The sequence below is a fragment of the Anomalospiza imberbis genome, chromosome 6, assembly GCF_031753505.1.
Source record: "Anomalospiza imberbis isolate Cuckoo-Finch-1a 21T00152 chromosome 6, ASM3175350v1, whole genome shotgun sequence".
Classification (NCBI taxonomy): domain Eukaryota; kingdom Metazoa; phylum Chordata; class Aves; order Passeriformes; family Viduidae; genus Anomalospiza; species Anomalospiza imberbis.
Window position 1 is genome coordinate 7,280,684 of NC_089686.1, and position 21,477 is coordinate 7,302,160.

The 21,477-nt window shown below is 51.4% G+C and overlaps 2 protein-coding genes across 23 annotated transcripts; one reads left to right on the forward strand and one right to left on the reverse strand.

Moving 5' to 3' along the window:
• Positions 1–2,993: 2,993 nt before the first annotated feature.
• On the forward strand, positions 2,994–9,061 carry AKAP5 (A-kinase anchoring protein 5). Of its 20 annotated transcripts, XM_068192201.1 has the most exons (6): positions 2,994–3,008; positions 3,613–5,358; positions 5,737–5,889; positions 5,956–6,045; positions 6,118–6,189; positions 6,352–9,061. In XM_068192201.1, the coding sequence occupies exons 2-6, from the start codon at positions 4,245–4,247 to the stop codon at positions 6,744–6,746; spliced, it is 1,824 nt and encodes a 607-aa protein (XP_068048302.1). In that variant the 5' UTR covers positions 2,994–3,008; positions 3,613–4,244; the 3' UTR covers positions 6,747–9,061. The 20 variants fall into 20 exon arrangements, with proteins under 20 accessions (XP_068048302.1, XP_068048294.1, XP_068048299.1 ...); XM_068192193.1 differs by having other exon boundaries at positions 5,956–6,189; positions 6,298–9,061; XM_068192198.1 differs by having other exon boundaries at positions 5,956–6,189.
• Positions 9,062–16,536: 7,475 nt separating this feature from the next.
• Positions 16,537–21,475, reverse strand: ZBTB25 (zinc finger and BTB domain containing 25). 3 transcript variants are annotated; one of them, XM_068192211.1, is made up of 3 exons: positions 21,174–21,475; positions 19,276–19,455; positions 16,537–18,129 (listed from the first exon to the last, which is right to left on the reverse strand). In XM_068192211.1, the coding sequence occupies exons 2-3, from the start codon at positions 19,446–19,448 to the stop codon at positions 16,992–16,994; spliced, it is 1,311 nt and encodes a 436-aa protein (XP_068048312.1). In that variant the 5' UTR covers positions 19,449–19,455; positions 21,174–21,475; the 3' UTR covers positions 16,537–16,991. The 3 variants fall into 3 exon arrangements, with proteins under 3 accessions (XP_068048312.1, XP_068048311.1, XP_068048310.1); XM_068192210.1 differs by lacking the exon at positions 21,174–21,475 and adding an exon at positions 20,107–20,240; XM_068192209.1 differs by lacking the exon at positions 21,174–21,475 and adding an exon at positions 19,533–19,982.
• Between the last annotated feature and the right edge of the window lie 2 nt (positions 21,476–21,477).

The following is a 21,477-nucleotide window of genomic DNA, read 5'->3' on the forward strand; positions in this document are numbered from 1 at the left end:
ATTCACAGCCTCCTAAAATGTTCCTTTTGATGTTTTCCAGCCAAGGATTTCCTGGCAGCCAGGAGAGCAGGCTCAGTCCCCTTGCAGGGGGTCAGGAGGGGTTCCCCCATTGCTGCCCAGCCCCCCAGCCTGGCTGAGGGTGCCTCTTCACCTGCAGCTCCTGGGCCCAGCCTTCCCTGGAAGCAGGGTGCCAGAGCGGATGCTGCCAAGTCTGCTGTCAGTTCCTACATTTAATCTTCCCTGCTACACTGCTTTCCTGCAAGTGCTCTGTGTTCCACCTTCATTTTATGCTTATGAAAGATGGGATAAGTGCAAATTTATGCTAAGATTAGCCTCCTTTTAGTTTAGCATGAGATCATAGCCATGTGCTTGAGAGAGATGGTTCAAGAGGTTGCTAGTCCCCCTCCTGCAGTGAGGCACAGCACCGGATCAGGCACGAGCTTTTGAAGGGTTTGCTGCACGACAACAAAGCGCAAGGACCAAAAAATAGCCCCAAGCATCTCCAGAGATTAATGGGGAATGTTTTCTAACCTGCACTTCCAACCTCTCTTTTCTCTTGCAGGATGGATGCATAAATAGGTTATTTTTTTAACACTCGCCTTTGCAGCTAAGGGTGCCAGCTAGGTCTTGTCCTATCAAATAGGTCACAGAGGACACTTAATTTCTTCTAGCTAAGTACTCAGTAGTTTTCTTCTCCTCCTGTTGCTTAGAGAAAAAACTAATTATGTACAAATTTCTTCTCTGTGGGCTATATGTGGGCCTGGTCCTTAGCTGGTGTTATGGCCATCCGTTCCCCGTGCTGTGCTGTTGTGAGAGCACTGCATCACATCCTGTAAGAAATAACACAGATTTATGTTTTTAAGTAGTGCTGGGGACAAGAAGGAGGAGAAGGTGTTGCTTGTTGACTTGTTGTGTGTCATCAGCACCACGGAAAAAAAACAGGATCCAGCTGAGCCAGGATCTTCTGTCCAGCTTACCCAACTTCTGACCTGATCCTTTGCTTGCCTTTTATTTCCTTTTCACCACAGCCATTGGTGCTGCCATCTGCCCCTGGAGCAGCAGGAATAATTGGATTCCATGCAAAGTGCTCCCAAGAGGATTCATGGCAGCTTGCCTCCATCACACCACAGCCTCATGTTAACCATCCTCGTACTCTGCTTCCCTCCCTCCTGCCTCCAACTGCAAGGAGGGAAAAGCTCCTTGCAATTGAAGGGCCTCACTTGGCTTTAATAAAGCAGTGGATCATAATTAGAACCCACCACCCACCTCAGGAGAGAAGCTGTTTCCAAATGAAGTTTATTATCCTGCGTGAATGCGAGCAAACACATCTCAGAGGGGAGCTTTTAAAAAGGCAATTCCTTGTGATGTTCAATGCACTTTTCCTGCCCTCCTGGCTGGCATTTCAGCCCAGCTAATCCATTTTGTACCTTTTTTCCCATGAAGAAGCTGAGGTGGGGGGAGGCCATGTGTGTTTTTCTAAGCCTGGCCTACACTGGAAGCCACTTGCAAGTTCAGAGTGCTGCTTTGCTCAGTTTCTCGTGTGCAAACATGCTGTGAAGCAGTTAATGTCTGTAAAGCCTTTGTGGGCGTCAGCTCCCCGTGGAGATGAATGGGGACGTTTGGGCATCTCAACTGCAGTTTCCTGTAGTTCATCAGCTCCACTGGGTAGTCCTTTTTCTGGAGGCTCTCCCATCAATCATCACAGCTGGAGATGTGATTTTTTAAAGTCAGGTCTCAGCTGCTTTGGAGAGAAGAAAGGCTCCGATGAAAGAGGCACTTTCTCTGGTGTTTTGGACAGGGATTAGTTTGAAGCCAAGAGCTGGCTGTCCTTATCTCCACCTCCAAAGGTGTAGCTCCTGCAACACCTCCAACAGTGAGTGCTGAAAGCTGTGAAGGTTTTAGGTGGGACATAAAAAACAGCTACCAAGAGCAAGACCCCCTCCCTTCCCACAAAGCCAGGAACCCCCCAGCGGTCCCTCCTCCCCGCGGGGCGTGCTCCGGGCTCCCTTACAGTGCCTCCTGCTGCCACTGGGATCCAAACTACGAACCGCAGCTCGATTTCTGGGAGGACCTTCACCTCGAGCTGAAGTTCGTGGTTTTCGGGTCTGCAGCTGCTGTGCACAGCCTAGGAGGGGACGGAAGGTTACTCCGCCAGCGGGCGAGGGATCCTGCCCCACCAGGAGAGCGGTGCTATCCCGCCACAGCGCGGGATGCTACCCCGCGGGGGAAAGGGATGCTGATCGGCGAGCAGGGAGCGATGCTTCCCCACAGGAGGAAGGAGGCGGCGAGCAGGTGCCGGCCGGGGCGGGGGGCGGGCCGGGGGCCGGCGGGGGGCGGGGGGCTGCCGGCAGCGCCCTCCCCGCCGGCCCGGGGGGCGCGGCTGCGGCGGAGGCGGCGGCGGCAGCGCAGCCGCGCGGAGCGGAGCGGGGCCGGGCCGGGCCGGGCTGCAGGTGAGGGCGCGGGGGGCGCGGGGCCGGGGCGAGGGGCGGCTCCGCCTCGGGGGGACCCGCGGGGGCGGCGACTCCAGCGGGGTCCCGGGGCCGCCTCCGCGGCCGCTGCCCTCGGAGCCCCGCGTGGCCTCGGAGGGGTCCGGCCGTGGGGGGCTGCCCGTGCCCGGGCGGGGGAGCGGCGCTGCCGGGCGGGTCCTGCTGCGCACCCGCGAACGCCCCCAAAACTTGCCGGGCGCGGGGGCGGCGGCGCCGGGCTGCGGGATGCGCTCGGGGCACCGGCTGCTGCGGGTGCGCGCTCACGCGGCTCTGACAGCTCCGCTCGGTTTCCCCGTGAAACAGCCTCATTAAAATAATAATCATTTTTTAAAAGCCCAGATTTGCTGCGGGGGAAGCGTGCCCCGGAACCCCCTTTTAATCACCCTGCTCCTGAAAAGCAGAGCACGAAATGCTGTGTAAAGCCCTGCCCGGAGCCCCAGAGCCCGTCCTGCAGAAGTTGGTCTGTTTGTGGTAACACCTTTTTGCATCGTTCTATCCAAAAGGTTTCGATGATATTTCGAGGCAGAGCTTTTTGACATACATCTTACAACATCATGTCTTTGATGAGCACACACGGTGTTAATTGAGGTTGCCATGGGAGGCGTGCACGTAGTATAAATAAGCTCCCTTCTTGCCATGTGATTTCGCTTTTGTATTCCTCAAGCCTCCTTTTTGTATTCTCTGTTTTTGCATATTGTCATATGGTGCATTAAAGATAAAAATATCTGCTGTCTCAGGGTGTAATTTCCCTAGCTGGAACTATAAGTGCATATGGAGCACTGGGGAAAGGATTTAGCAAACCGTAGGAGAAGGAAATATGTGTGTGCCTGTGTAATAAGTATTCGCCATAATATGGGCAGTTATATTTTAAAAAGTCCCTTTTTACCACATAAAATAGCAAAACAGTACTTTCTGTGATGGAACATCACTGGCCTCGATGTTCCTTGGTGGAACATCTTTTGGCCTTATTTTGCCTTTGGATAGTGATGCTAATTAGTGAAAAAAAGTGCTATAGTGAATCCAGCCCTGGTCTGCCTCCCAAAATGAAATGTTTAGGGAGGAAAAACTTTTTAGTACTTTTAAAAAATTTCTCTATGGGTCTTATCACTCATTTATTGTGTTCCAGATAAAAAGATGAAAGCCTCGGTCATGCTTTGCAGCAAATTTCATGCAACACGCGAGGGGAACTGAAGCAGAAACCAAAGCCAAGGCAAAGCAGCATCTGACCTTGTCACTGGGGGGCAGAAAACAGCCGCTGGTTCCACTGTGCTTTGATCAAGCTCCCTGGGCAATGTGGAATTGCAGAGAGCTCACGAAGTGCAAGTTCCTTCCAGGTCCGTGGGGTGAATAAAAATTGTTAATTCTTGGCTTGATTTGTCATCCTTTGGGGGCAAAAAAAGGTATGTCGGACTGGCCATTATACAGTTAGACCAAGCACAACTGGAAGTGGGTTGCTCCAGAGATGAGAGTGACTGAGGCCAGCAAAGACAAGGAGAAGCCTGTTCAACTGCACATCTACCTGGGATTCCTTGGAGAGGTGATAAAGTGAGTAATAAGGCAAAGTGGGAGTTATAAAGTGGATGCGACAGCTCCAGCAGAACTTCTTCTCACTGCCACATACGCTCGTTACAAAGCAACTAATGTTATTTGGAAATCTATTTGAGGAAAAAAATGCACTTTGAGCATCTCTGCAGTCCTTGTGTCTGAAGCACTGATCAGGAAAATCAGCAGCACAACACCAACAAAGAAGAAGGGAATATGGTGAAAGCAGCTAAGGAAATTGAAATGGAGAACCCAAGAGAGGCAGAGACTCCCAGCACAGGGGCCACATGTTCCCCACCAGAGGAACAAGCAAAAAAACCCTCCATGCTCTGCTTTAAGAAGCGGAAGAAGTCCTGTAAGAAGGGGCTGATTGTGAAGGATGCGTGCGAAGGAGCCTCAGAGGAGAAAAGCCAATGTGTCAGTGCTGACCAAGAGGAGGCAAAAGCTTCCAATCCATCACGATCCTCCAAAGGAACCTGGGCAGCCATCAAAAACCTTGCCAGACCTCAGAGAAGGCAGAAGTCCTCCTCACGGAAGAAGGTGCCCTCTGATTCCCAAGTGCAGCTGGAGGTGGATGCTGAGGAGAGCTGTGCACAAGACCTCCCCAAGAAAAGGGCAAGCTCTGGGGTGAAGATGCCCTGTGTGAGGTTCTCCAGAGGTAAGAAAAAACCCAGCCCCTCAGAAGCAGTGGAGGAGTCAGAGGGCAGTGTTCAAGCAAATGAAGTGATGGGTATTGTGAATAAGGCTAGTGAAGAGCCAGAGGATTTGGCCCCGACAGACAAATCTGAATCCTTCAGCCCAGTTTGTGCACAGGAGGAGCAGGACACAGTGAGGCAGGAGCAGCATAGAATGAAAGAGCACCAGGATACAATGAAGAAGGACCAAGATACAATAAAAGAGGACCAGGATTCAGTGAAAGAGGACAATCATGCAGCAAAGGAAAGTGACACCTCTGTTGAGAAGAGGGAGCCCTTGACAGAGCCCACACATGAGGCAGAAGAACACTCAGAGTGCACTGTTCAGCTGGAGATAACCAATTCAGAGACAGCTGATGAAACAGCCCAGGACAAACTGCAGGAAGGGAGTCTGCCCCAAACCACCAATGATGTGGAGGGCAGGGAAGTTGCTCCCGAAGTGCCTGTTTCTAAAGATCAACCTGACAATACCCCTGAAATCACAGAGTGGCAGGAAATCCCTAATATCTGCAAAGAGATGCCTGAAAGGGATGAATTGGGAAAGAGCATAAATCTTTCTAAGGAGTGCAAAGCCGAGGAGACTGTAACTGACTTCAGTGAGTTGGCATCTGGAGGTGATGCAGCAAGTGTGAAGGGTGCAGTGAGCATGCAGGATGCAGTGAGTATGCAAGATGCAGCTAGTGTGAAGGAGGCAGCAAGTGTGCAGGATGCAGCGAGTGTGCAGGATGCCACAAGTGTGCAGGATGCAGCGAGTGTGCAAGATAAAGTGAGTGTGAAGGATACCACAAGTGTGCAGGATGCTGTAAGTGTGCAGGATGCAGCGAGTGTGCAGGATGCAGCAAGTGTGCAGGATGCCACAAGTGTGCAGGATGCAGCGAGTGTGCAAGATAAAGTGAGTGTGAAGGATACCACAAGTGTACAGGATGCTGTGAGTGTGCAGGATGCAGCGAGCGTGCAGGATGCAGCGAGCGTGCAGGATGCAGCGAGTGTGAAGGATGCTGTGAGTGTGAAAGATGCAGCAAGTGTGAAGGATGCTGTGAGCGTGAAGGATGCAGAGAGTGTGCAGGATGCTGAGAGTGTGCAGGATGCAGTGAGCGTGCAGGATGCCACAGGTGTGCAGGATGCAGAGGGTGTGCAGGATGCAGGAAGTGTCCAGGATGCAGCAAGTGCACAGGAGGCAGTGCAGGATGCTGAGAGTGTGCAGGATGCAGTGAGCGTGCAGGATGCCACAGGTGTGCAGGATGCAGCAAGTGTCCAGGATGCAGCAAGTGCACAGGAGGCAGCAAGTGTGAAGGAAGCAGTGAGTGTGCAGGATGCAGCAAGTGTGAAGGATGCTGTGAGTATGCAGGATGCAGAGGGTGTGCAGGATGCAGAGGGTGTGCAGGATGCCACAGGTGTGCAGGATGCAGCAAGTGTGCAGGATGCAGCAAGTGTGAAGGAAGCAGTGAGTGTGCAGGATGCAGCAAGTGTGAAGGATGCAATGAGTGTGAAAGATACGGCAAGCATGCAGGATGCCACAAGTGTGCAGGAGGCAGTGAGTGTGCAGGAGATAGTGAGTGCCCAGGATGCAGCAGGCGTGAAGGATGCAGCAAGTGTGGAGGATGCAGCAAGTGTGCAAGAGGCAGCAGGTGTACAGGAATGCTCCAGCCATCAGATACTAGAAGCAAATGCAGGCGCTGGTGTCAGCATCGTCATCACCATCACTGAAGCCGAGGACTCTGACAACACCGACTCTGACCAGGCCTATGAGCCGTCCCCAGTTTTGCACCAAAAAAAGCAAAAAGGGAATAAAAAATCGAACAGGAACGCTGATGTTGGTCAAAAAGAGAGCCCCGAGGCTGATGGTGGTCCCCAGGCAGAGGAGAAAGGTCTGGGTGACCAGGGGCACAGAACTGGGGAGCAGTACGAGTTGCTCCTCATAGAAACCGCCTCTTCCCTTGTGAAGGCGGCCATTCAGTCATCCATAGAGCAGCTGGTCAACGAAATGGCCCTGGAACAGAATAAACACAACAGCTTTCTGTGATGGCAGCCTTGCCCCAGAGAGAAAGGGCAGAGGGAGTGATTTCAAGCTCCATTTGGCCTGCAGGGTGTGTGGAGAACTCGGAGAGCTCCTGGGGCTGAGGTGTAGTTAATTCTGCATGCCCGTTCAGTTGTGTCTATGTGATACCCATCCCGGGATGTGGGCAGACCCTGCTGAGTGCAGCGTGTCCCCTGGCGCTTCAGACAGCGCCACTGACCACAGCTGCGGAAAAATTAAGGTGTTACAGTGACTGTATTTTCATTTATTGGCCCATTTATGTCAAGGCCACATTTCTGCTGTCACCCATGCCCTGTTTCGCCGCTGTTCGTGCTGTAGATCTGTACATACCATGTGTTTGAAGAAACGTCCTGAGAGGCAGTGAGTGCCCGACCTGCTGCTGGGCTGGATTCGGGGCACGCTGAAACAGCTGGAGGCTTGCTGGGGCTTTATTGCAGATGAGGAAGTGTCTGCAGTATTAACAAGAAAACATCAGTGCCAGGCTGTGTTTTGAACCGGCCCTCGCTACGCACAGGCACCGGGAACCGCGGTCACTGCTGTCGCATGAAGCAGGCGGGTTCCAGCGAGCTCTCTCCTTCACTCGGCCTCTCCCCCTGTCACAAGCAGCCTGTGCATCTCCAGACACGCTAAAGCTCAGCATCAGCCTCGCCTTGCTGACCCCGGGCTGCGCGAATGCCAAGAAAGCGACAGCGCCTCGTTCGCTGGCGGCGCCTTTCTCGCACCATTGAACTCAGCGGGCGAAATTCCCTGCGGCATCACGGGCGTGGGCTGGGCGGGAGCAGCCCTGCCGCAGGCAGCCCCCCTCCTCCCTCGCCTTCCTCCGTCCCCATCCCGCTGTCGTGGTGAAGCTCTCCTCAGATGTAGCATATTTTTTTATACATGGCATGTGATATAAATAGCAGTGAGCTGCATGCGTGTTAGCAGTCAGCATAGTTTGGGAGGCTGCGATGTGCTGCCGGCGCTGGGATCGCTTCGATTCGGTCTGAGTGCCGCTGGCATCCCCGGCTGCCGGCGGCAGCCTGTCCCGCACCGCTCCCCGCTCGCCGCAAAGCCCTCCCGCCTTCATCCAGCCCAGGCATCCCTCGGGAATCGTGCGTTATGCCCGGCTCGCTGCCACCAGGCTCTGGCACGCCATGTAGCTCGCTCGGAAACATGCACTGAAATGCTGGAGCAATCTTACCAAAGTCCTCAGGGAAAAAAATCCTGACACGAGGGCCTGAGGACGTGGCTGGAAAATGCCTGGACAAGCCTACTGCTGCCAAACCCCGAGAACTGCCCTGTCCCGAGAGGTTTGCACCGGCGCAGTGTGTGTGCGAGCATCACCTCCAGCTACCAGCTGTCCAGGAGAAAGGGGCCTTTTGATAATATGGGATTGCATCTGCGTGGCTGGCATTTGTGTCCAGCTGTGGGCAAAGCAGTGTGTTCCTCTGAGAAAATTCTCCTGCGTGTTCTCAGCCGGCACAGAAATAGCAGCCGCGCTTGGCAATTGCTCACTGACCATGTGCTGAGATTTCCCTTCCCAGCACAGACTTTGGATTCCTGCTAAAATACAAGGGCTGTCCCTCGTACCTGGTGCACAAACATGTTTTAAACCTCGATAAAACATCTCCTCGATGTCATGAGAGGACTGCGAGCAGCAACACCCACAGCTCATCTCTGTGCAAGTGAAACTTAAAAGAACCCAGAGGGTGGTAAAGAAAAAAAAAAGTGTCTTTTTTTTTTCCCTGTGAATTTGTTTATTAAGTTATCAGCTATTGATAATTCAGTGTGTACAATTTTAATGGCTTTGTACTTCATACTGGTCCTTCCAGGTATTTTGCCATGGTTTTGAAAAAGGACTTTTAAAGGAGTTGTAGATGTACCTTTGGAGCTGCTGCAGCACCCCGGGAAGGGCTATCCTGATGCTGGGAGTGGCTTATGGGATTACAATGGGCACTGTGGCAGGCTGGTGCTGAGCAAAGGGCTGCAGCATTGCTGTGGGATCCCACTGGAGTCAGCTGCAGAGGAGGATGTCCAAGCTTTAGTAAATAAACACAAAATTACCCCACAGGGCCAGGCTGTCATGCTCTGTCAGCCTGCTAAGCTGTTTTGGGAGGATTTGGTGTTATTTCAGTATTGCCTTTTAGGCGAAACACGTCTTCAAAAGAGGAGGAGAATGGCAGAAATGCCTAGTCCAGCCCTGTCCTGTGACTTGCTCCATGTCAGGGGTTGGGTTTGCATCCTCTCTTGTATCTGGTTTTCCCTCTGTTATAGCTGTACATAGAACTGATGATTATTTCATTAAAGCTGAATGTACCTGTTGTTTTCTTGCCTTGTGATTGAGTGGGCAGCTATGGAGAGATTTTATATGTTAAAGGATTAACTCACAGTGGTGCTCTGTTGTGTCCAGCTTTTTCAGGCAGTCATACAGTGAGCAGAGAGAAATCTTAATGTTGGTGGCAGATCCAAATTCTTTGGAGGTTTGCTCCTCCTCTGCCCTTTCTATGACATTGCCTTTTGGTTGCTGGTCAGTCATTTCTACTACAGAGTCCTGGCTGCCCAGGGACTGCTGTAAGGAATTTGTGAAAGATCACAAATCCCTGGCAGCTAAGAAAAGCCATCCTGCTGCCCCATGGTTAAAGTCCCTATTAGATTCCCAGTGGCACCAGAGGAAAATGTTTGAGGCTCTGCAGATTGACAAGGGTGGTGCCGACAGCGTTCAGGTTGGGGCTGGCATTTTGGGAGGGGGAGCAGCACATTTGGTGCTTTGGCACTTTCTGGGGCAGATGAAATTGGTCCCACACCCTAATTGGTGTTTTTTAATAACGTCCTTCATGTAATTTCTTAAGACAGTTTAAAATATACACAAAATACGGGGGAAAGGAGTTATAAATTTTTAATAGTATTAATACTATCTATTCTTTCAGGTTTACAGAACAAAATATAGGCTCATAACAGCTGCTAATGACTTAATTAAGACTTTCTACTCCTTCCTTATGATTAGAGAGTAGAACATTAATAAAACATTTATTCTTTCATAGAAGGAATGATAAATGTACTATTGTGAAAGAGCGCCGGGCCAGGGAACCTGTGAGGATGTGGCTGCATGGCTGTGACAGAGCACCAGAGGTGGCCTGACTTTAGGACCATCATCCTCACCAACAGCTAAAATAATCTGGAATTATCATAGAATCACAGAATCATTCATCTTGGAAAAGACCTCTGAGATCACCAAACACTGCCAATGCCACCACTAAACCATGTCCCCAGGTGCCACATCTATATATTTTTTTAAATCCCTCCAGGGTTGGTGACTCCACCACTGCCCTGGGCAACGTGTTCTAATGCTGGACACTCCTCTCAGGGAAGATTTTTTTCCTGATATCCAATCATTTTTATGGCCCTATTCAGCTTGCTTCGGAGCTGTTTGGCTCCTTGCCCAGAAATTCATTGCTTGTTGCCCTCTGAATTATGGAAGTGGTTCTTCTGCTCATCCTACAGCCTGTGCTGCTGCTTTTGTCCCAGATGTTTCCAGTGCTCTCCTCAGTGGGGACAATTCAGCTCTATATCAAACAAGTTCCTTATCCCTGCTTTGCTCTGTAATTTTGAATATTTTCATCTCCCACAGCTTTTTTATATTAGCAGCAAAGAAAAGGGTGTTTAAATAGTATAACTCATACCCAGAAAGGCTTCCAGGGGGATAAAAAGCTTTTCTGTTAAGTCAACACTGAGCCCAGCAGAAAACAAGTGTATCCATTGAAAAGTTCCTTGTGGAAACTGTCAGTAGACAATGATGGCACAAACAAATGTTGCATTTTCTTTCCTGCCCTGGGACACCAGAAATGGATTAGAAATGCACAGGGGCAGCTCTCCAGCTGCTGAAGGTCATGGCAGCTCCATAGGCTTCATGGCAGCTCCATAGGCTTCAAAGGACTGACTCTACAGCAGCCAGGAGTCTGGTGCTTGAATCCAAGGTGCAATCCCTGCACAAATCATGGACATTCTCATATGCACCATATATAAAAGTGATGATGCAGTTGTCGGGGGTTTTGTTGTTGTTTTTGCTGGGTTTGGGTTGTTTGGTTTGGGTTGGTTTTTTTTTTCACAAATGTATGTAAGAAATTGAGTAAATTCACAAAATACTCGGGAATCCTGGTTTGCACTTGGGATGGATGGAGGGATGGATGGATGGATGGATGGATGGATGGATGGATGGATGGATGGATGGATGGATGGAAGCCAGACCCACATTTACAGGCAGTGAAGCCCTAATATTTCCTGTGTTATAGATAGAACATTTCAACATGAGTAACTCAAAGTGAACTGCACCAAGGAAACAGATTGATTTAAATAATTGCTTTAATATGATTTTATCTCTGCAGTTTAATTTCCCAGAGAAATGGTTCTTGTCAGTTCTTGGGTAGTACTGAAGTAATGAAATACTTTTCATTTGCAAACAGACAAAATCTTAACATTAAATGTGACTTTAAAAACTAGTCAGAGGATGTTGTTTCTTGTACAGTTATTTAAGCTACAATATAGGTTAATGTTTTTTAGGAGGCACAGCTTTCACATATCTTTATTTTTGCAGAGAATTGTGAAGAGTGCAGTTCTGTGCCAAATGATGGGATTTTTCTGCTGTGGGGTTAAAGTCCACTTAGCCAAAAAGTGGATTTCAGCAAAAATACCCGAGCCCAGCATTTCAAAGTAGGCTTCGTTATATAAAAACTGACAAACAGGCTGGATACAAAAGGGAGGGAGATGGTAAGAAAACATGTTTTGCAATTCAGATTGTTAAGATGAAAGTATCATCTGCAGCTCGAGCTGGCAGTCACCCTGTCAGTCCTCAAGTTAGACCTCGCAGAGGTGTGCCTTCCAAACCTCTTTAATCTGGAAGAGGTGACACCCCCGTTTCAAGGTGCCCTTCTGCAGTCCCCGCTGTCCTTTCGGGAGGCGCCTTTCCAGTGCCGGGTCCTTACCGGTGCACGGACACGCCAGGCATCACTTTGCCCTTGTCCCTGAGAAAAGATTTCCATCCGGAGAGGGATGGATGTCATCTCTGCGCCCCAGCGCCCGTCGCTCGTGTCACATTTGCTCTCACCATTTGCCATTCTAATGAAGACTCGAGGCCGCGCTGTGTCAGGGCTCAGCGCGGTGACAGCTCGGCGTGACGGGAGCCTGCTGAGATGGCAGCTGGGTGGGGAGCGCAAGGACTGCGGCTCCTACGGAGCTCCTGAGCATCCCCCGGGAAGGGGGAGCGGCGCGTCCCCGCTGCTGCCGGCAGCCCCCGCCGCTCCCCGCCTGCCAAGCCCAGACTGCGCTGCACGAAGGCGTCGGGCTCCGGCGCAGCCCAGACAGCCTGGAACCCAATTTGCATTCCGTTTCCTAGCTGGAGCAAGGCAGGGGAGGCCGAGGCGCTGGGAGACTGGCGTCCCGAAGCTCCCTGACGAGTGTGGGGCAGCCTGCGGGCAGCAGGAGCGGGCTGGGGCCCGGCAGGCGAGCGCAACAGGCACAACAGGAAAGGCGCGCCCGCAGCCGCGCCATTAGCGCCATGAGTAAGCGAATCGGGAGAACGGCCTGCTGGGGGATGCTCGGCCCTAATGACAGGCCGGGGCGCCTGCCCTGCTGGCTCCGGCGGTGCTGCGGGTGGCGGAGGCCAGCGCTGCCGGAGCGGGTGCCTCCCGGGAGGGCTGCGGGCGAAAGGTGACGCGGAGCATCGGCCGCCGCTGCTCCGGCCGGAGCTCGGCCAGGCGGCGCGCCCACCGCTGCGCCCTGTCTCGGTGCCTGGCACCACTGTCTGCCTGCCGCGAGGTTCTCCTGCATCCATCACCCCTCGACGGCTCGCCGCCCTGGTTTCCCTGCCCTGGCGCCTATGTCCTAAATCCAATGGGTTGCAAATCCCACTGATTGCCAGGAGGGAGCGGGGGCTTTTAGACAGTGTTTTCCTACAGCGTTTGTGCCAGTAAGAGGAGGATTCACACGGACTAAACATTGCTGCACTGCTCTGTGCATCCCGGGAGGCACCCCCGAGGCACGGGCTGCCTGGAGCCCCCCAAAGCTTCCCAGGGCCACCTCCACTCAGGTGAAACCCAGTGAGCAGAGAAGGCTGAGAGCTTTGCTCTGCCTTTGTTCTGAGGGTGCAGCCTCTGGTTTAGAATAGTTGGTGGAGAACATTTCCTCTCCTAGGCTGCTTTTGAAGTTGTGTCATTACTTTTTCTTAATGAAACATGCAAATCCCGTAGATGCCGCGATTGCATCTCAGGGAGCTCAGTCTTGACACAGCTCTGATTGCAAATATTTAACCAGCATGTAATTTAGGGCACATCCATCCTCATTACCATTTTCCTCATGATTTCTTATTGTTCAGAATATATTTTCTTAGTGCTGGACTGCTGGGAAGCCCACTCTGTTGCAGTCGTTTTGACAATCCTGGACAAGAAGGGAAGAGACTGAGTTTTATTTAACAGGGAATCTGAAGATCATGGCAGAGGTATGGCATGACCTGTTGGCTGGTTGCTGTGGGAGGCCTTCCATAAGCCATGAAGTCTGGCCACTGATAGCCCATGGTCCCATTCAATGATATTGAATTGCATATGCTGAAGTCACTTTTCACTGCAGTTCTGAAGGCTTCACTTACACAGGATAAACACTTTCTGCCTCCAAAATACCAGAAAACTATTCAGTATCAGCATTACACTGAAGAAATGAAATGTCATGATAGCAGTATTCCACACATTGGCCTCGTTTTTGACTGCTTCAGGTTTACATCCCAATAGCAAATTTAATTTCCCTGTTCAACCTTCCCAGTGTGCACGAAAGCAAGATTCTCCAGACCTCACACTGCAAGGGGGGATAAATACACTTTTGTCCACACACTATAATACACCCTAAGAAGCCTGAGAAACACAGACGTTGTTGGATCCAGCAGCATCAGAGCTTTGAGACTTCCAGCCTTGAAGTATTCCCACCTCCGGGCTTTCTTTGCCTAAGCCCATGTGCATCAATTAACCAATCACAGATATCTGGAAAGAATCACTAGTATAATTATTCTGCACACTGTGACAAAATGTTTTAGGTTTTTATTAAAAAAAAAAAATCAAACCCCAAGAAGAAATGAGTATACTATTTGTCAAACTCAGCTGTGCAAGCCAGGCAGATTTCCAAGCATGCACCGGCATAAAGGTTAAGCACTCAGTAATTCAAGTGTCTTCCACATACAGTAATAAAACTTCTCATGATTTATCCAGGAGCAGCTGCTGCCCTTGCTTAGCAAATGTAACTGCCCTGTAAAATTATTTTCTATTCATAAGACTTGGAGAGAATTATGTTTTTATGTTAACATAACTCAGAGCTGATGACTTCTGTCTCCAGCTTTTCCTGCTGCTTTAATTATAACAGTGCTTTAACACTTGCAGTAGAAAACTGCTGAAAATGCATTTCTTGTATTGCAAATGATGCAAAAAAAATGCCTTTGGCAGACGTTTGATGTCACAGATGTTCAGTCCCACAGAGGTTAACCAAAGTACACCTTTAAAAGGGGGTGTGAGGATAACAGAAAACAATCCTCTACAGTTGTATCTTTTCTAGGATCCACAGGACATGAACACAGCCCTGGTTTATGTCTCATTTCAGCTTTGCTGGTGTGTTTGCAGTCAGTACCATGGAATCACTCCTACAGCACATACAACTGAGGGATGTTTGGCTCTTTTACCCGACATCATAGTTTTTACAAAAGCTCCCTTTTTAATGGGCAAGAAGCAAACAGCCCACGCACCTGAGGATGAGCAGCGTGTCCCAGAGATGCCTTGGGCACTGCTGCTTGCTGTCCCTGCTGCTGTCCCCAATAATGACCTCTGTTACCACTACCCTGTTACCTCTGCAGAGACATCAAGAGCCCTTTGACTTTCAATACCAATTACTTCAGGCAAGTTAGGCACCTATTTGACAATCCGAGGTGCTTATCTACTGACTGAATAGTAGATATTCAGTCCCTCTACAGCTCATTTCTACAGCTCTAGCCACCCCAGCAAACGCTTCTCTCGGTTTTTAAATTAAATGCAGGAAGCCGAGGGAAGCAAGCAGCACCCGGAGAAGCCAGCCCACTCAGTAAAGTGTCACATACAAATAGGGAATGACCATAAAATACCTCTTTTTATTTAGTTTTTTTTTTTTTTTTACCCATCATGTAGAAATAGAGGTCAGTGGAAGCCGGAGGCCATTTGCCCAGTTATGAGCAGCCTGTGCTGGATGTGATTTAGCTGATGCTATTAGGCTGGGAGAGAGGCAGAAGGCTCTCTTCTAGGAAATGCTCTGTGTGAATGGCTCCATGCTCAGATGCAGCATTCACAGGCCTGGGTGTCAGCTGGGTTCTGTTTGTTTGCTTGTTTCAAAGAATGGCTTTTTAATCAGAGTTCAAATGTGTTCACACCAGAGCAGCTTTCATGGGTACACGCAGCAAAAGGAGCACTGGGGCTTGCAGGGAAGCACACTCCAAACCACAGCCTGCATTTTGCAACATCATCTTGGCAGGCTCGGGGACTGGTTGTTTTGCCCCTTTGTCTTGAAACACAATTTGGCGGCTCTCAGTGGCCAATCCATCCCCTGGAGTGAGCAGCTCCCTGCCCAGGAGAAGCAACAACCGCCCTTACAAAGACCTCAGATGGTCTTTTAATTCAGCAGTGATTAAATTGCAGCTCTTGCTCCAGGACAATATCAAAGACAGCTCAAGAGTCCGACTACAAAGAGCTTTGAAGCAGGCATTCTGACAGCAAACTGTTCTCACACCATTGTTCAGGCTCCCCCTTTCCAAAGGCAATGACTTGGCTCCACCAGGACTGGCAGGAAGCCTCCAGCTTCCCAAAATCTGGGTAAAGAGATTACGGGAGCAGCTCACGAGGCTTTTGCTCTGTGCTGCAGAAGAGACCTCGGCTCTCTAAGAGCTTGGTGTGTCTCCTCGGGACCTTCTAAGAAACAGCATCTCTGAGGGGTGGGCTGCAGCCCATCTGGTGGGAAGCCTGGGATAAAAACTAGAGAGGGACAAACTATGAATTCAAGAGGCATAGGTATAATTTTAACCCCTTCTTGGATATTACCCTTCAGATTACAAGTAATGATAAATGAAAAGCTGGATGGGGCTTTGAACAACCTGGTCTAGTGGAAGGTGTCCCTGCCCATGGTAGGGGGGGTTGCAACTAGATCATCTTTTATGTCTCTTCCAGCCCAAACCATTCTATGTTTATATGAAAGGCAAAAAACTTGCATGTTACCATCTCACAGTGCCTCTGCAAACAGAGAAAAAATAACAAGCTGTGTATTTGCTCTGAGCAAATATACAGATTGTAATATTTAAAAATGTGTTTACTCCAAGTTGTTTATAAAGTCAGAAATCATTTTCACTCAGAAAATACGTGCATGGCATTTAATCCTGTAAAGACTTAAGTTAGGGTATATCTCCTCTCAAAGAAGAGAAAACACTCCTTTGCTGCTTTCCTTCCTCCCTGCAGAGAAGACAGTCCAATAATGGAACATGGTCCTAGAGGGGCATCAAAAGCTGTCCTTGCTTAAGCAGCAGCAGTGAACGAGGGAGGAGTAGGAAGGAGGAAAAACACATGCAAATCCCTAGAGTCTAAAAGTAAATTTAGAAGACAGATGAGGACTCCAGGGCTTGTCAAAATGAAGGTTGCCACCCCTACATCAACACTGCCAATTCCCTTGAAAAGAGCAGCCTTATGGCTCCTGCAAATATTTATGTAGAGATTTATTAACTGCAGTTACATGAACAACATGAACTTCAGGATTCATCTCCTTGAGATATTTATTTTCATTAAAAACAAACTGTTTGGGAAACACAATAAGTATTTCCCTCTACGCTTCCATCCATCTGGTTTCAGAAGAGCAATTCTATGGGATACAAACAATCCTAGGCACCACACAGAGTACTAGACAATGTTTAAACCTCACACGCAGCAATACAGCCTTTACTCCAGTAAAGCAGAGTAGGAATCAGTTCACATTCAGGAAAAACATAACTGAGTTACACAGAGGCTTCCAAGAAGGACTTAGATGGGAATTAGCTCGAGTTTAAAAGTTAGAGGAGTAAAAAAAGCAAGTACACAAGTCAAAGTACACAGTCCTTCACAGTTATCTCAGCGGTGAGGGGAATTGTGGCTCAAGAAATTCAGCTGCACAGAGCAGCCACTCCCTAGGTGGAGAATGCCAAAACATCCAGTTTCAGCATCTGAAGGGGGAGAATTACTCTACCAGGATCGTATCAACGCTTTCTTGGATGAGATCTGACTCCAGTATACATTCATCTAAGTGGTCCTGGGACAAGCTGGAGCTCTTACCCACGCTCTCGCTGTCACAGTAAGGGTGAAACCTGGGGGTGCTGGGGCTCTCCAGCCGCTGGCAGCGGCTGTACTTGTGCTGCTTCCCTCTGTGCGTGTACATGTGCTCCAGCAGCTGGCTCTTCCGGAAAAACGTGCGGCCGCAGACGGTGCAGCTGATCTTTCTCTTTCTTGAGAAAGAAAAGTTACAGTTCAACTCCACCGGTTCGTGGTCCTTGGAGATGAGGGAGAGCTGCCCGATCTGCAGAGGCTCCAGGTCGCTGCAGCTCGGATGCTCCAGCTGATGTTCATCCTCCTTGAGAAGGAAGGCCCCGAGACGATGGCCATCCCCAGGCTCCCTGTCCTCAGCCAGAGGCTGCACCTCCCCCAGGTCGCCGCTCTCCAGGATGGAGGCCGGGACGCCGAAGGGCAGCGAGCCCGAGACGTGGGTGTGCAGGTGCTGCCGCAGCCCCTCCCGCGAGTCGAAGCGCTCCCCGCAGTAGTGGCACAAGTGCACCTTGAGGCTGCCCTTGGCAAGGATGGGGCTCGCTACCTCTGGAGAAGGAGGGGTGCAGCTCTGGGACACCACGGGCTCCGAGTCGCACCTCTCCTGCTTAATGGAAACCGAGAGCTTCGGGCGCTCTTCCGCCGGCTTGGCCAGAGCCGCGGGCTGGGCCGAGGGGCGAGCGACCTGCTGGTCCAGGGGGCCGTCGTCCAGGCCGATGGCCAGGGACAGCTGCAGCTGGGGGTGATCGCCCTGGGCCGCAGACCTGCCGCCCGCCTTGGGAAGGCTCTCCTTCGCTCCCAGGCGCTCCTTTGCCAGCTTGTGTGCCGTGGAGATCTGGATCCCGTACAAGTTGGAGGACTGGACCGGCTCTGGGGAGAAGGCCTGGTTCATCTCGATGGCGATGTGGGAGAGGTGGTCTGCGTGCAGAAAGCGGATGCCCTCCTCCAGTCGGCTCTGGCTGACAGTCTGCTTTGGCCCTTTCCCAGTGTACATGATATGTAACAAGTAGCTAAATATGTCAGGCTGGATGTCTGTAGGCTGAATTTTTATGCACTCGCTGAAACAAAACAGATGATTAAGTACATGGAGGGTTCCAAATCCTGATCCATTACCTGCCCATTTGCTGTGAGAGCACTTTTACAAGCAGTACTCCCTGCCAAGCCCGCAGAAGTGCAGAAGCTTTGTTTGCAAAGCCAAGTGCCTTAGTCTGCGTTTATCCCTGCGATTCTGAAGACCATGTGCACAACTGCAGCTGAGGCTGGTGCAAGGGACCAGCCCTGGCCACCCCATCCCTCCCATGCAGAGCCAGCTGCAGCGCACGGCACGGCAGCGATGCCGTGCAAGCTGTGCATCACCAGTGTGTGCCACTCCATTTATCTGAGTAAGAAGTTCAGCTGCCAGTACTGTGTAATCTTTATGAATATTGCACTTAAGTGTCAGCAAACAACATCCACAGGGAAGGGCAGTTAACTCATCTCACTTCCAGCCAAGGGGCGATGCAGCTGATCCTAAAGATTATCTTGCAGAGGTGCTGGAGGCCACGACCCTCAGAAAGGAAGGGGAATGAAGAAGGCTTAATCTATCACAAGCAGCCAGCCGCAGGTCAGAGGCCAGACCTTGGCACTGCTCTTGTTATAGCTGCAGAACCACTCCTGACCTGGCCAGGTGAAGCATGTGAACAACAGCTTGAAATGAACAGATGATCTCAGTCTCGGCCCTTATCTCCAAGAGTCTGAAGCACAGAATTGTGATAAGGCCACAGCTTCTCAATTGTTTCAAGCCTGTGGATCCTGCCAAAAATGACAGTCTCACCCAGCAAGCTTGACAACAACCTAAGGCAAAGTACTGGACATCCTGCATATGGGCAGGACATATCAGGATATCCCTGGATTCTAAATCTGCAAGGTTCTCACTGCAGGAAGATGGTGGTACTTACACACTTTATTTATCTGGTCACACAAATGCCTCATCTCCAAAATGCAGGGTCTGATGCTGCCATATGCTAAGAAAGTGGTTTTAAAGGGCAGTACTTTCTGGACTGGGATTGTTTAGAGAGCCAAGGCCTGTGCTGGGTTAGGAAAATAATCTCAGGCCACCTAACATTCCCATTTATACTCAATTTTAGACTTGTATACCTTTAGAAGGAAGAAAAAGCAGAATTCTGGGAGTGGTAAAGGATAAGAGGAGAGCTGTGCGTTCTTACCTCGTCTGATGAATAAATATCATCTTAAAATAGTTTGAAAAAGCAGCGAGCACCGCTCTGTGGGCTTTGAAGTAAACATCTCCAATGGCAACCGTGCAGTCACACAGAAAGCCAAACTCCCGTTGCATGTTCAGCTGCTGGAGGAGGAGGACGCTGTGGCCGGTGGTATCCATGGTGTGCCTGGGAGCAAGGGAACAAGATGTTCATCTCATTAGGAAATCAGAGAGCTCCCAAAGCCTCAAATGTTGACTTCTCACCACCGAAACGACACGGACGCCTGGCATGGAGCCTCTTCCCTCCTCCAGATAGTCCCTGCACCCCTATTTAACAGTTTCTCCTTCTGATACCACCGCTGGTGCTCAAACCCACGACCAATGAGCTCAGGACCTCTCGAGGACTTTCCCATCTGCCAGCTACACTCAGAGATGCTTCTCCCGCCGATTAACTACGCTCTGCGGGGTGTCGGCACTAACTTTAAACCTGGCTCTCGTTTTCCCTCTGATCTGATGGCGCTTTCTGCTGCCCGGGAGCCGCGGCGGGAGCACGGGGGAGCGGGGCTGAGCCCGGCGGCTCCGGCACGGAGGAGCCCCGTGCGTCCAACAAAGCCCCCATTGTGCGCGCTGAGCCGCCCTCGCCCCGCCCCGCCCCGCCCGCGGCCCCTGCGCAAATAAACGCTGATATTTGCTATTGTTTCCGCAGAAAATTATTGGAGGGGGGGAGAGACACGACGCGCATCGGGAGGCGGCGAGCGCGGCCTCCCCGTGGCGCGGGACCAGCGCGCTCCCTCCCGGCCCGGCCCCGCGGCTCCCCCGCGCCCGCGCAGCCGCTTACCCGCGCGGAAGCGCCGCGACCGCCCGCCCCCGCTGCCCGCCCGGCGGATGGGGTGGGCGCTGCCCCCCCGCGCTTCCTGCCGGGCGGGCTGGGCCCCGCCGGGCCGGGCAGGGATGGGCTTCTCCCGGGAAACGCGAGCGCGGCGCTCGGCGCGGCCCCTGCGCGCCCCGGCGGTGCGGTGGGCGCGGCCCCTGCGCGGCTGCGGGCGGCACGGCCCGCGCTGCTCGCAGCAGCTCCCGTGCGGGGGAGGGAAGGAGCCTGGGGTTTTTGTTTTTTTTTGGGAGGGTGCGTGTTTTCCCGTGCGTTGCCAAAGGCATCAGCCTGGGCTGGGGGGCTCGGCTTCTTAATCGCGCAGTGGCGGAGTGTGGTCTGCTGAGCGCCTCAGCTCTCGGCCTGAAGTGTGTGGGGTTGGGGTTGTTTGCTGGTTTGGTTTGGGTGGGGATTTTTTTTTTTTTTGGGTTTTTTTTTTTTGGTTTTGTTTTGTTTTTTTACAGGAAAAAAAAAAAAGTAAAAGGAGCTTCCCCGGTCTGGCCGGGAATGGACGAGAAGATGCGATCTGGCTTCCTCACCAATGTCTGCGGCCTCTGTGCTGCTTTAACCACCCCGAGTCCTGCGGACGAACCATTTCTCTGTCAGGCCGCCCGCACTCGCTCGCTGATGCTGAACCAAGGGTTATTTTAGGCGAGAGCAGCTGTGCCGGGTGAGGTGCCAGGCAGAGGAGGAGGCGCAGGCGGCACTCCCACCCTTGACCGCGATTGCCTGGCCACCGGCAGCCCCTCCCGGGCAGGGATGGGCTTCTCCCGGGAAACGCGAGCGCGGCCCCTGCGCGCCCCGGCGAGCCCCACCGAGCTCAGGCACTCGGTACCGCCTCTGAGGTGTCTTTCCGGTGGATGTCACCAGATTGCGTTCTGAACCTGGTCAAACGTCCAGTCCATACAGCGTCCTGCTGCCCCCAGGTTAATTTGATGTTCACACGTTGTTTTTCCAGCTGGAAAAGGCAGTGAAAATCACTGTTTGTGCGCTTTTGTCATGATTTTGGTGCAGTTTCCAAGATCTATCACACCCACCTCCTCTATGGCATCTGTGCTGACTCAGGGCCTCTGCAGAAGATACTCAGTGCCTCGGATCATCATTTGATGATCAGCATTTGATAGTTTGTAGTCCATTTTTGCATCCCCATAACTGCAATTCTTGAATATTTAAGGCAAATAATGCCCTGGCCTCCAGAATGCACCAGCTTATGGGGCTGTTTCCAGGCAGCCTGAGCTTGGGTGGATGATGAAGATGGGCTGAGAGATGACAGACCGTAGGCTCCAAAGAATTTTCATCCATGTGTTTGCTGCTTATCCCACTGACCAGCCCAGCTTTATC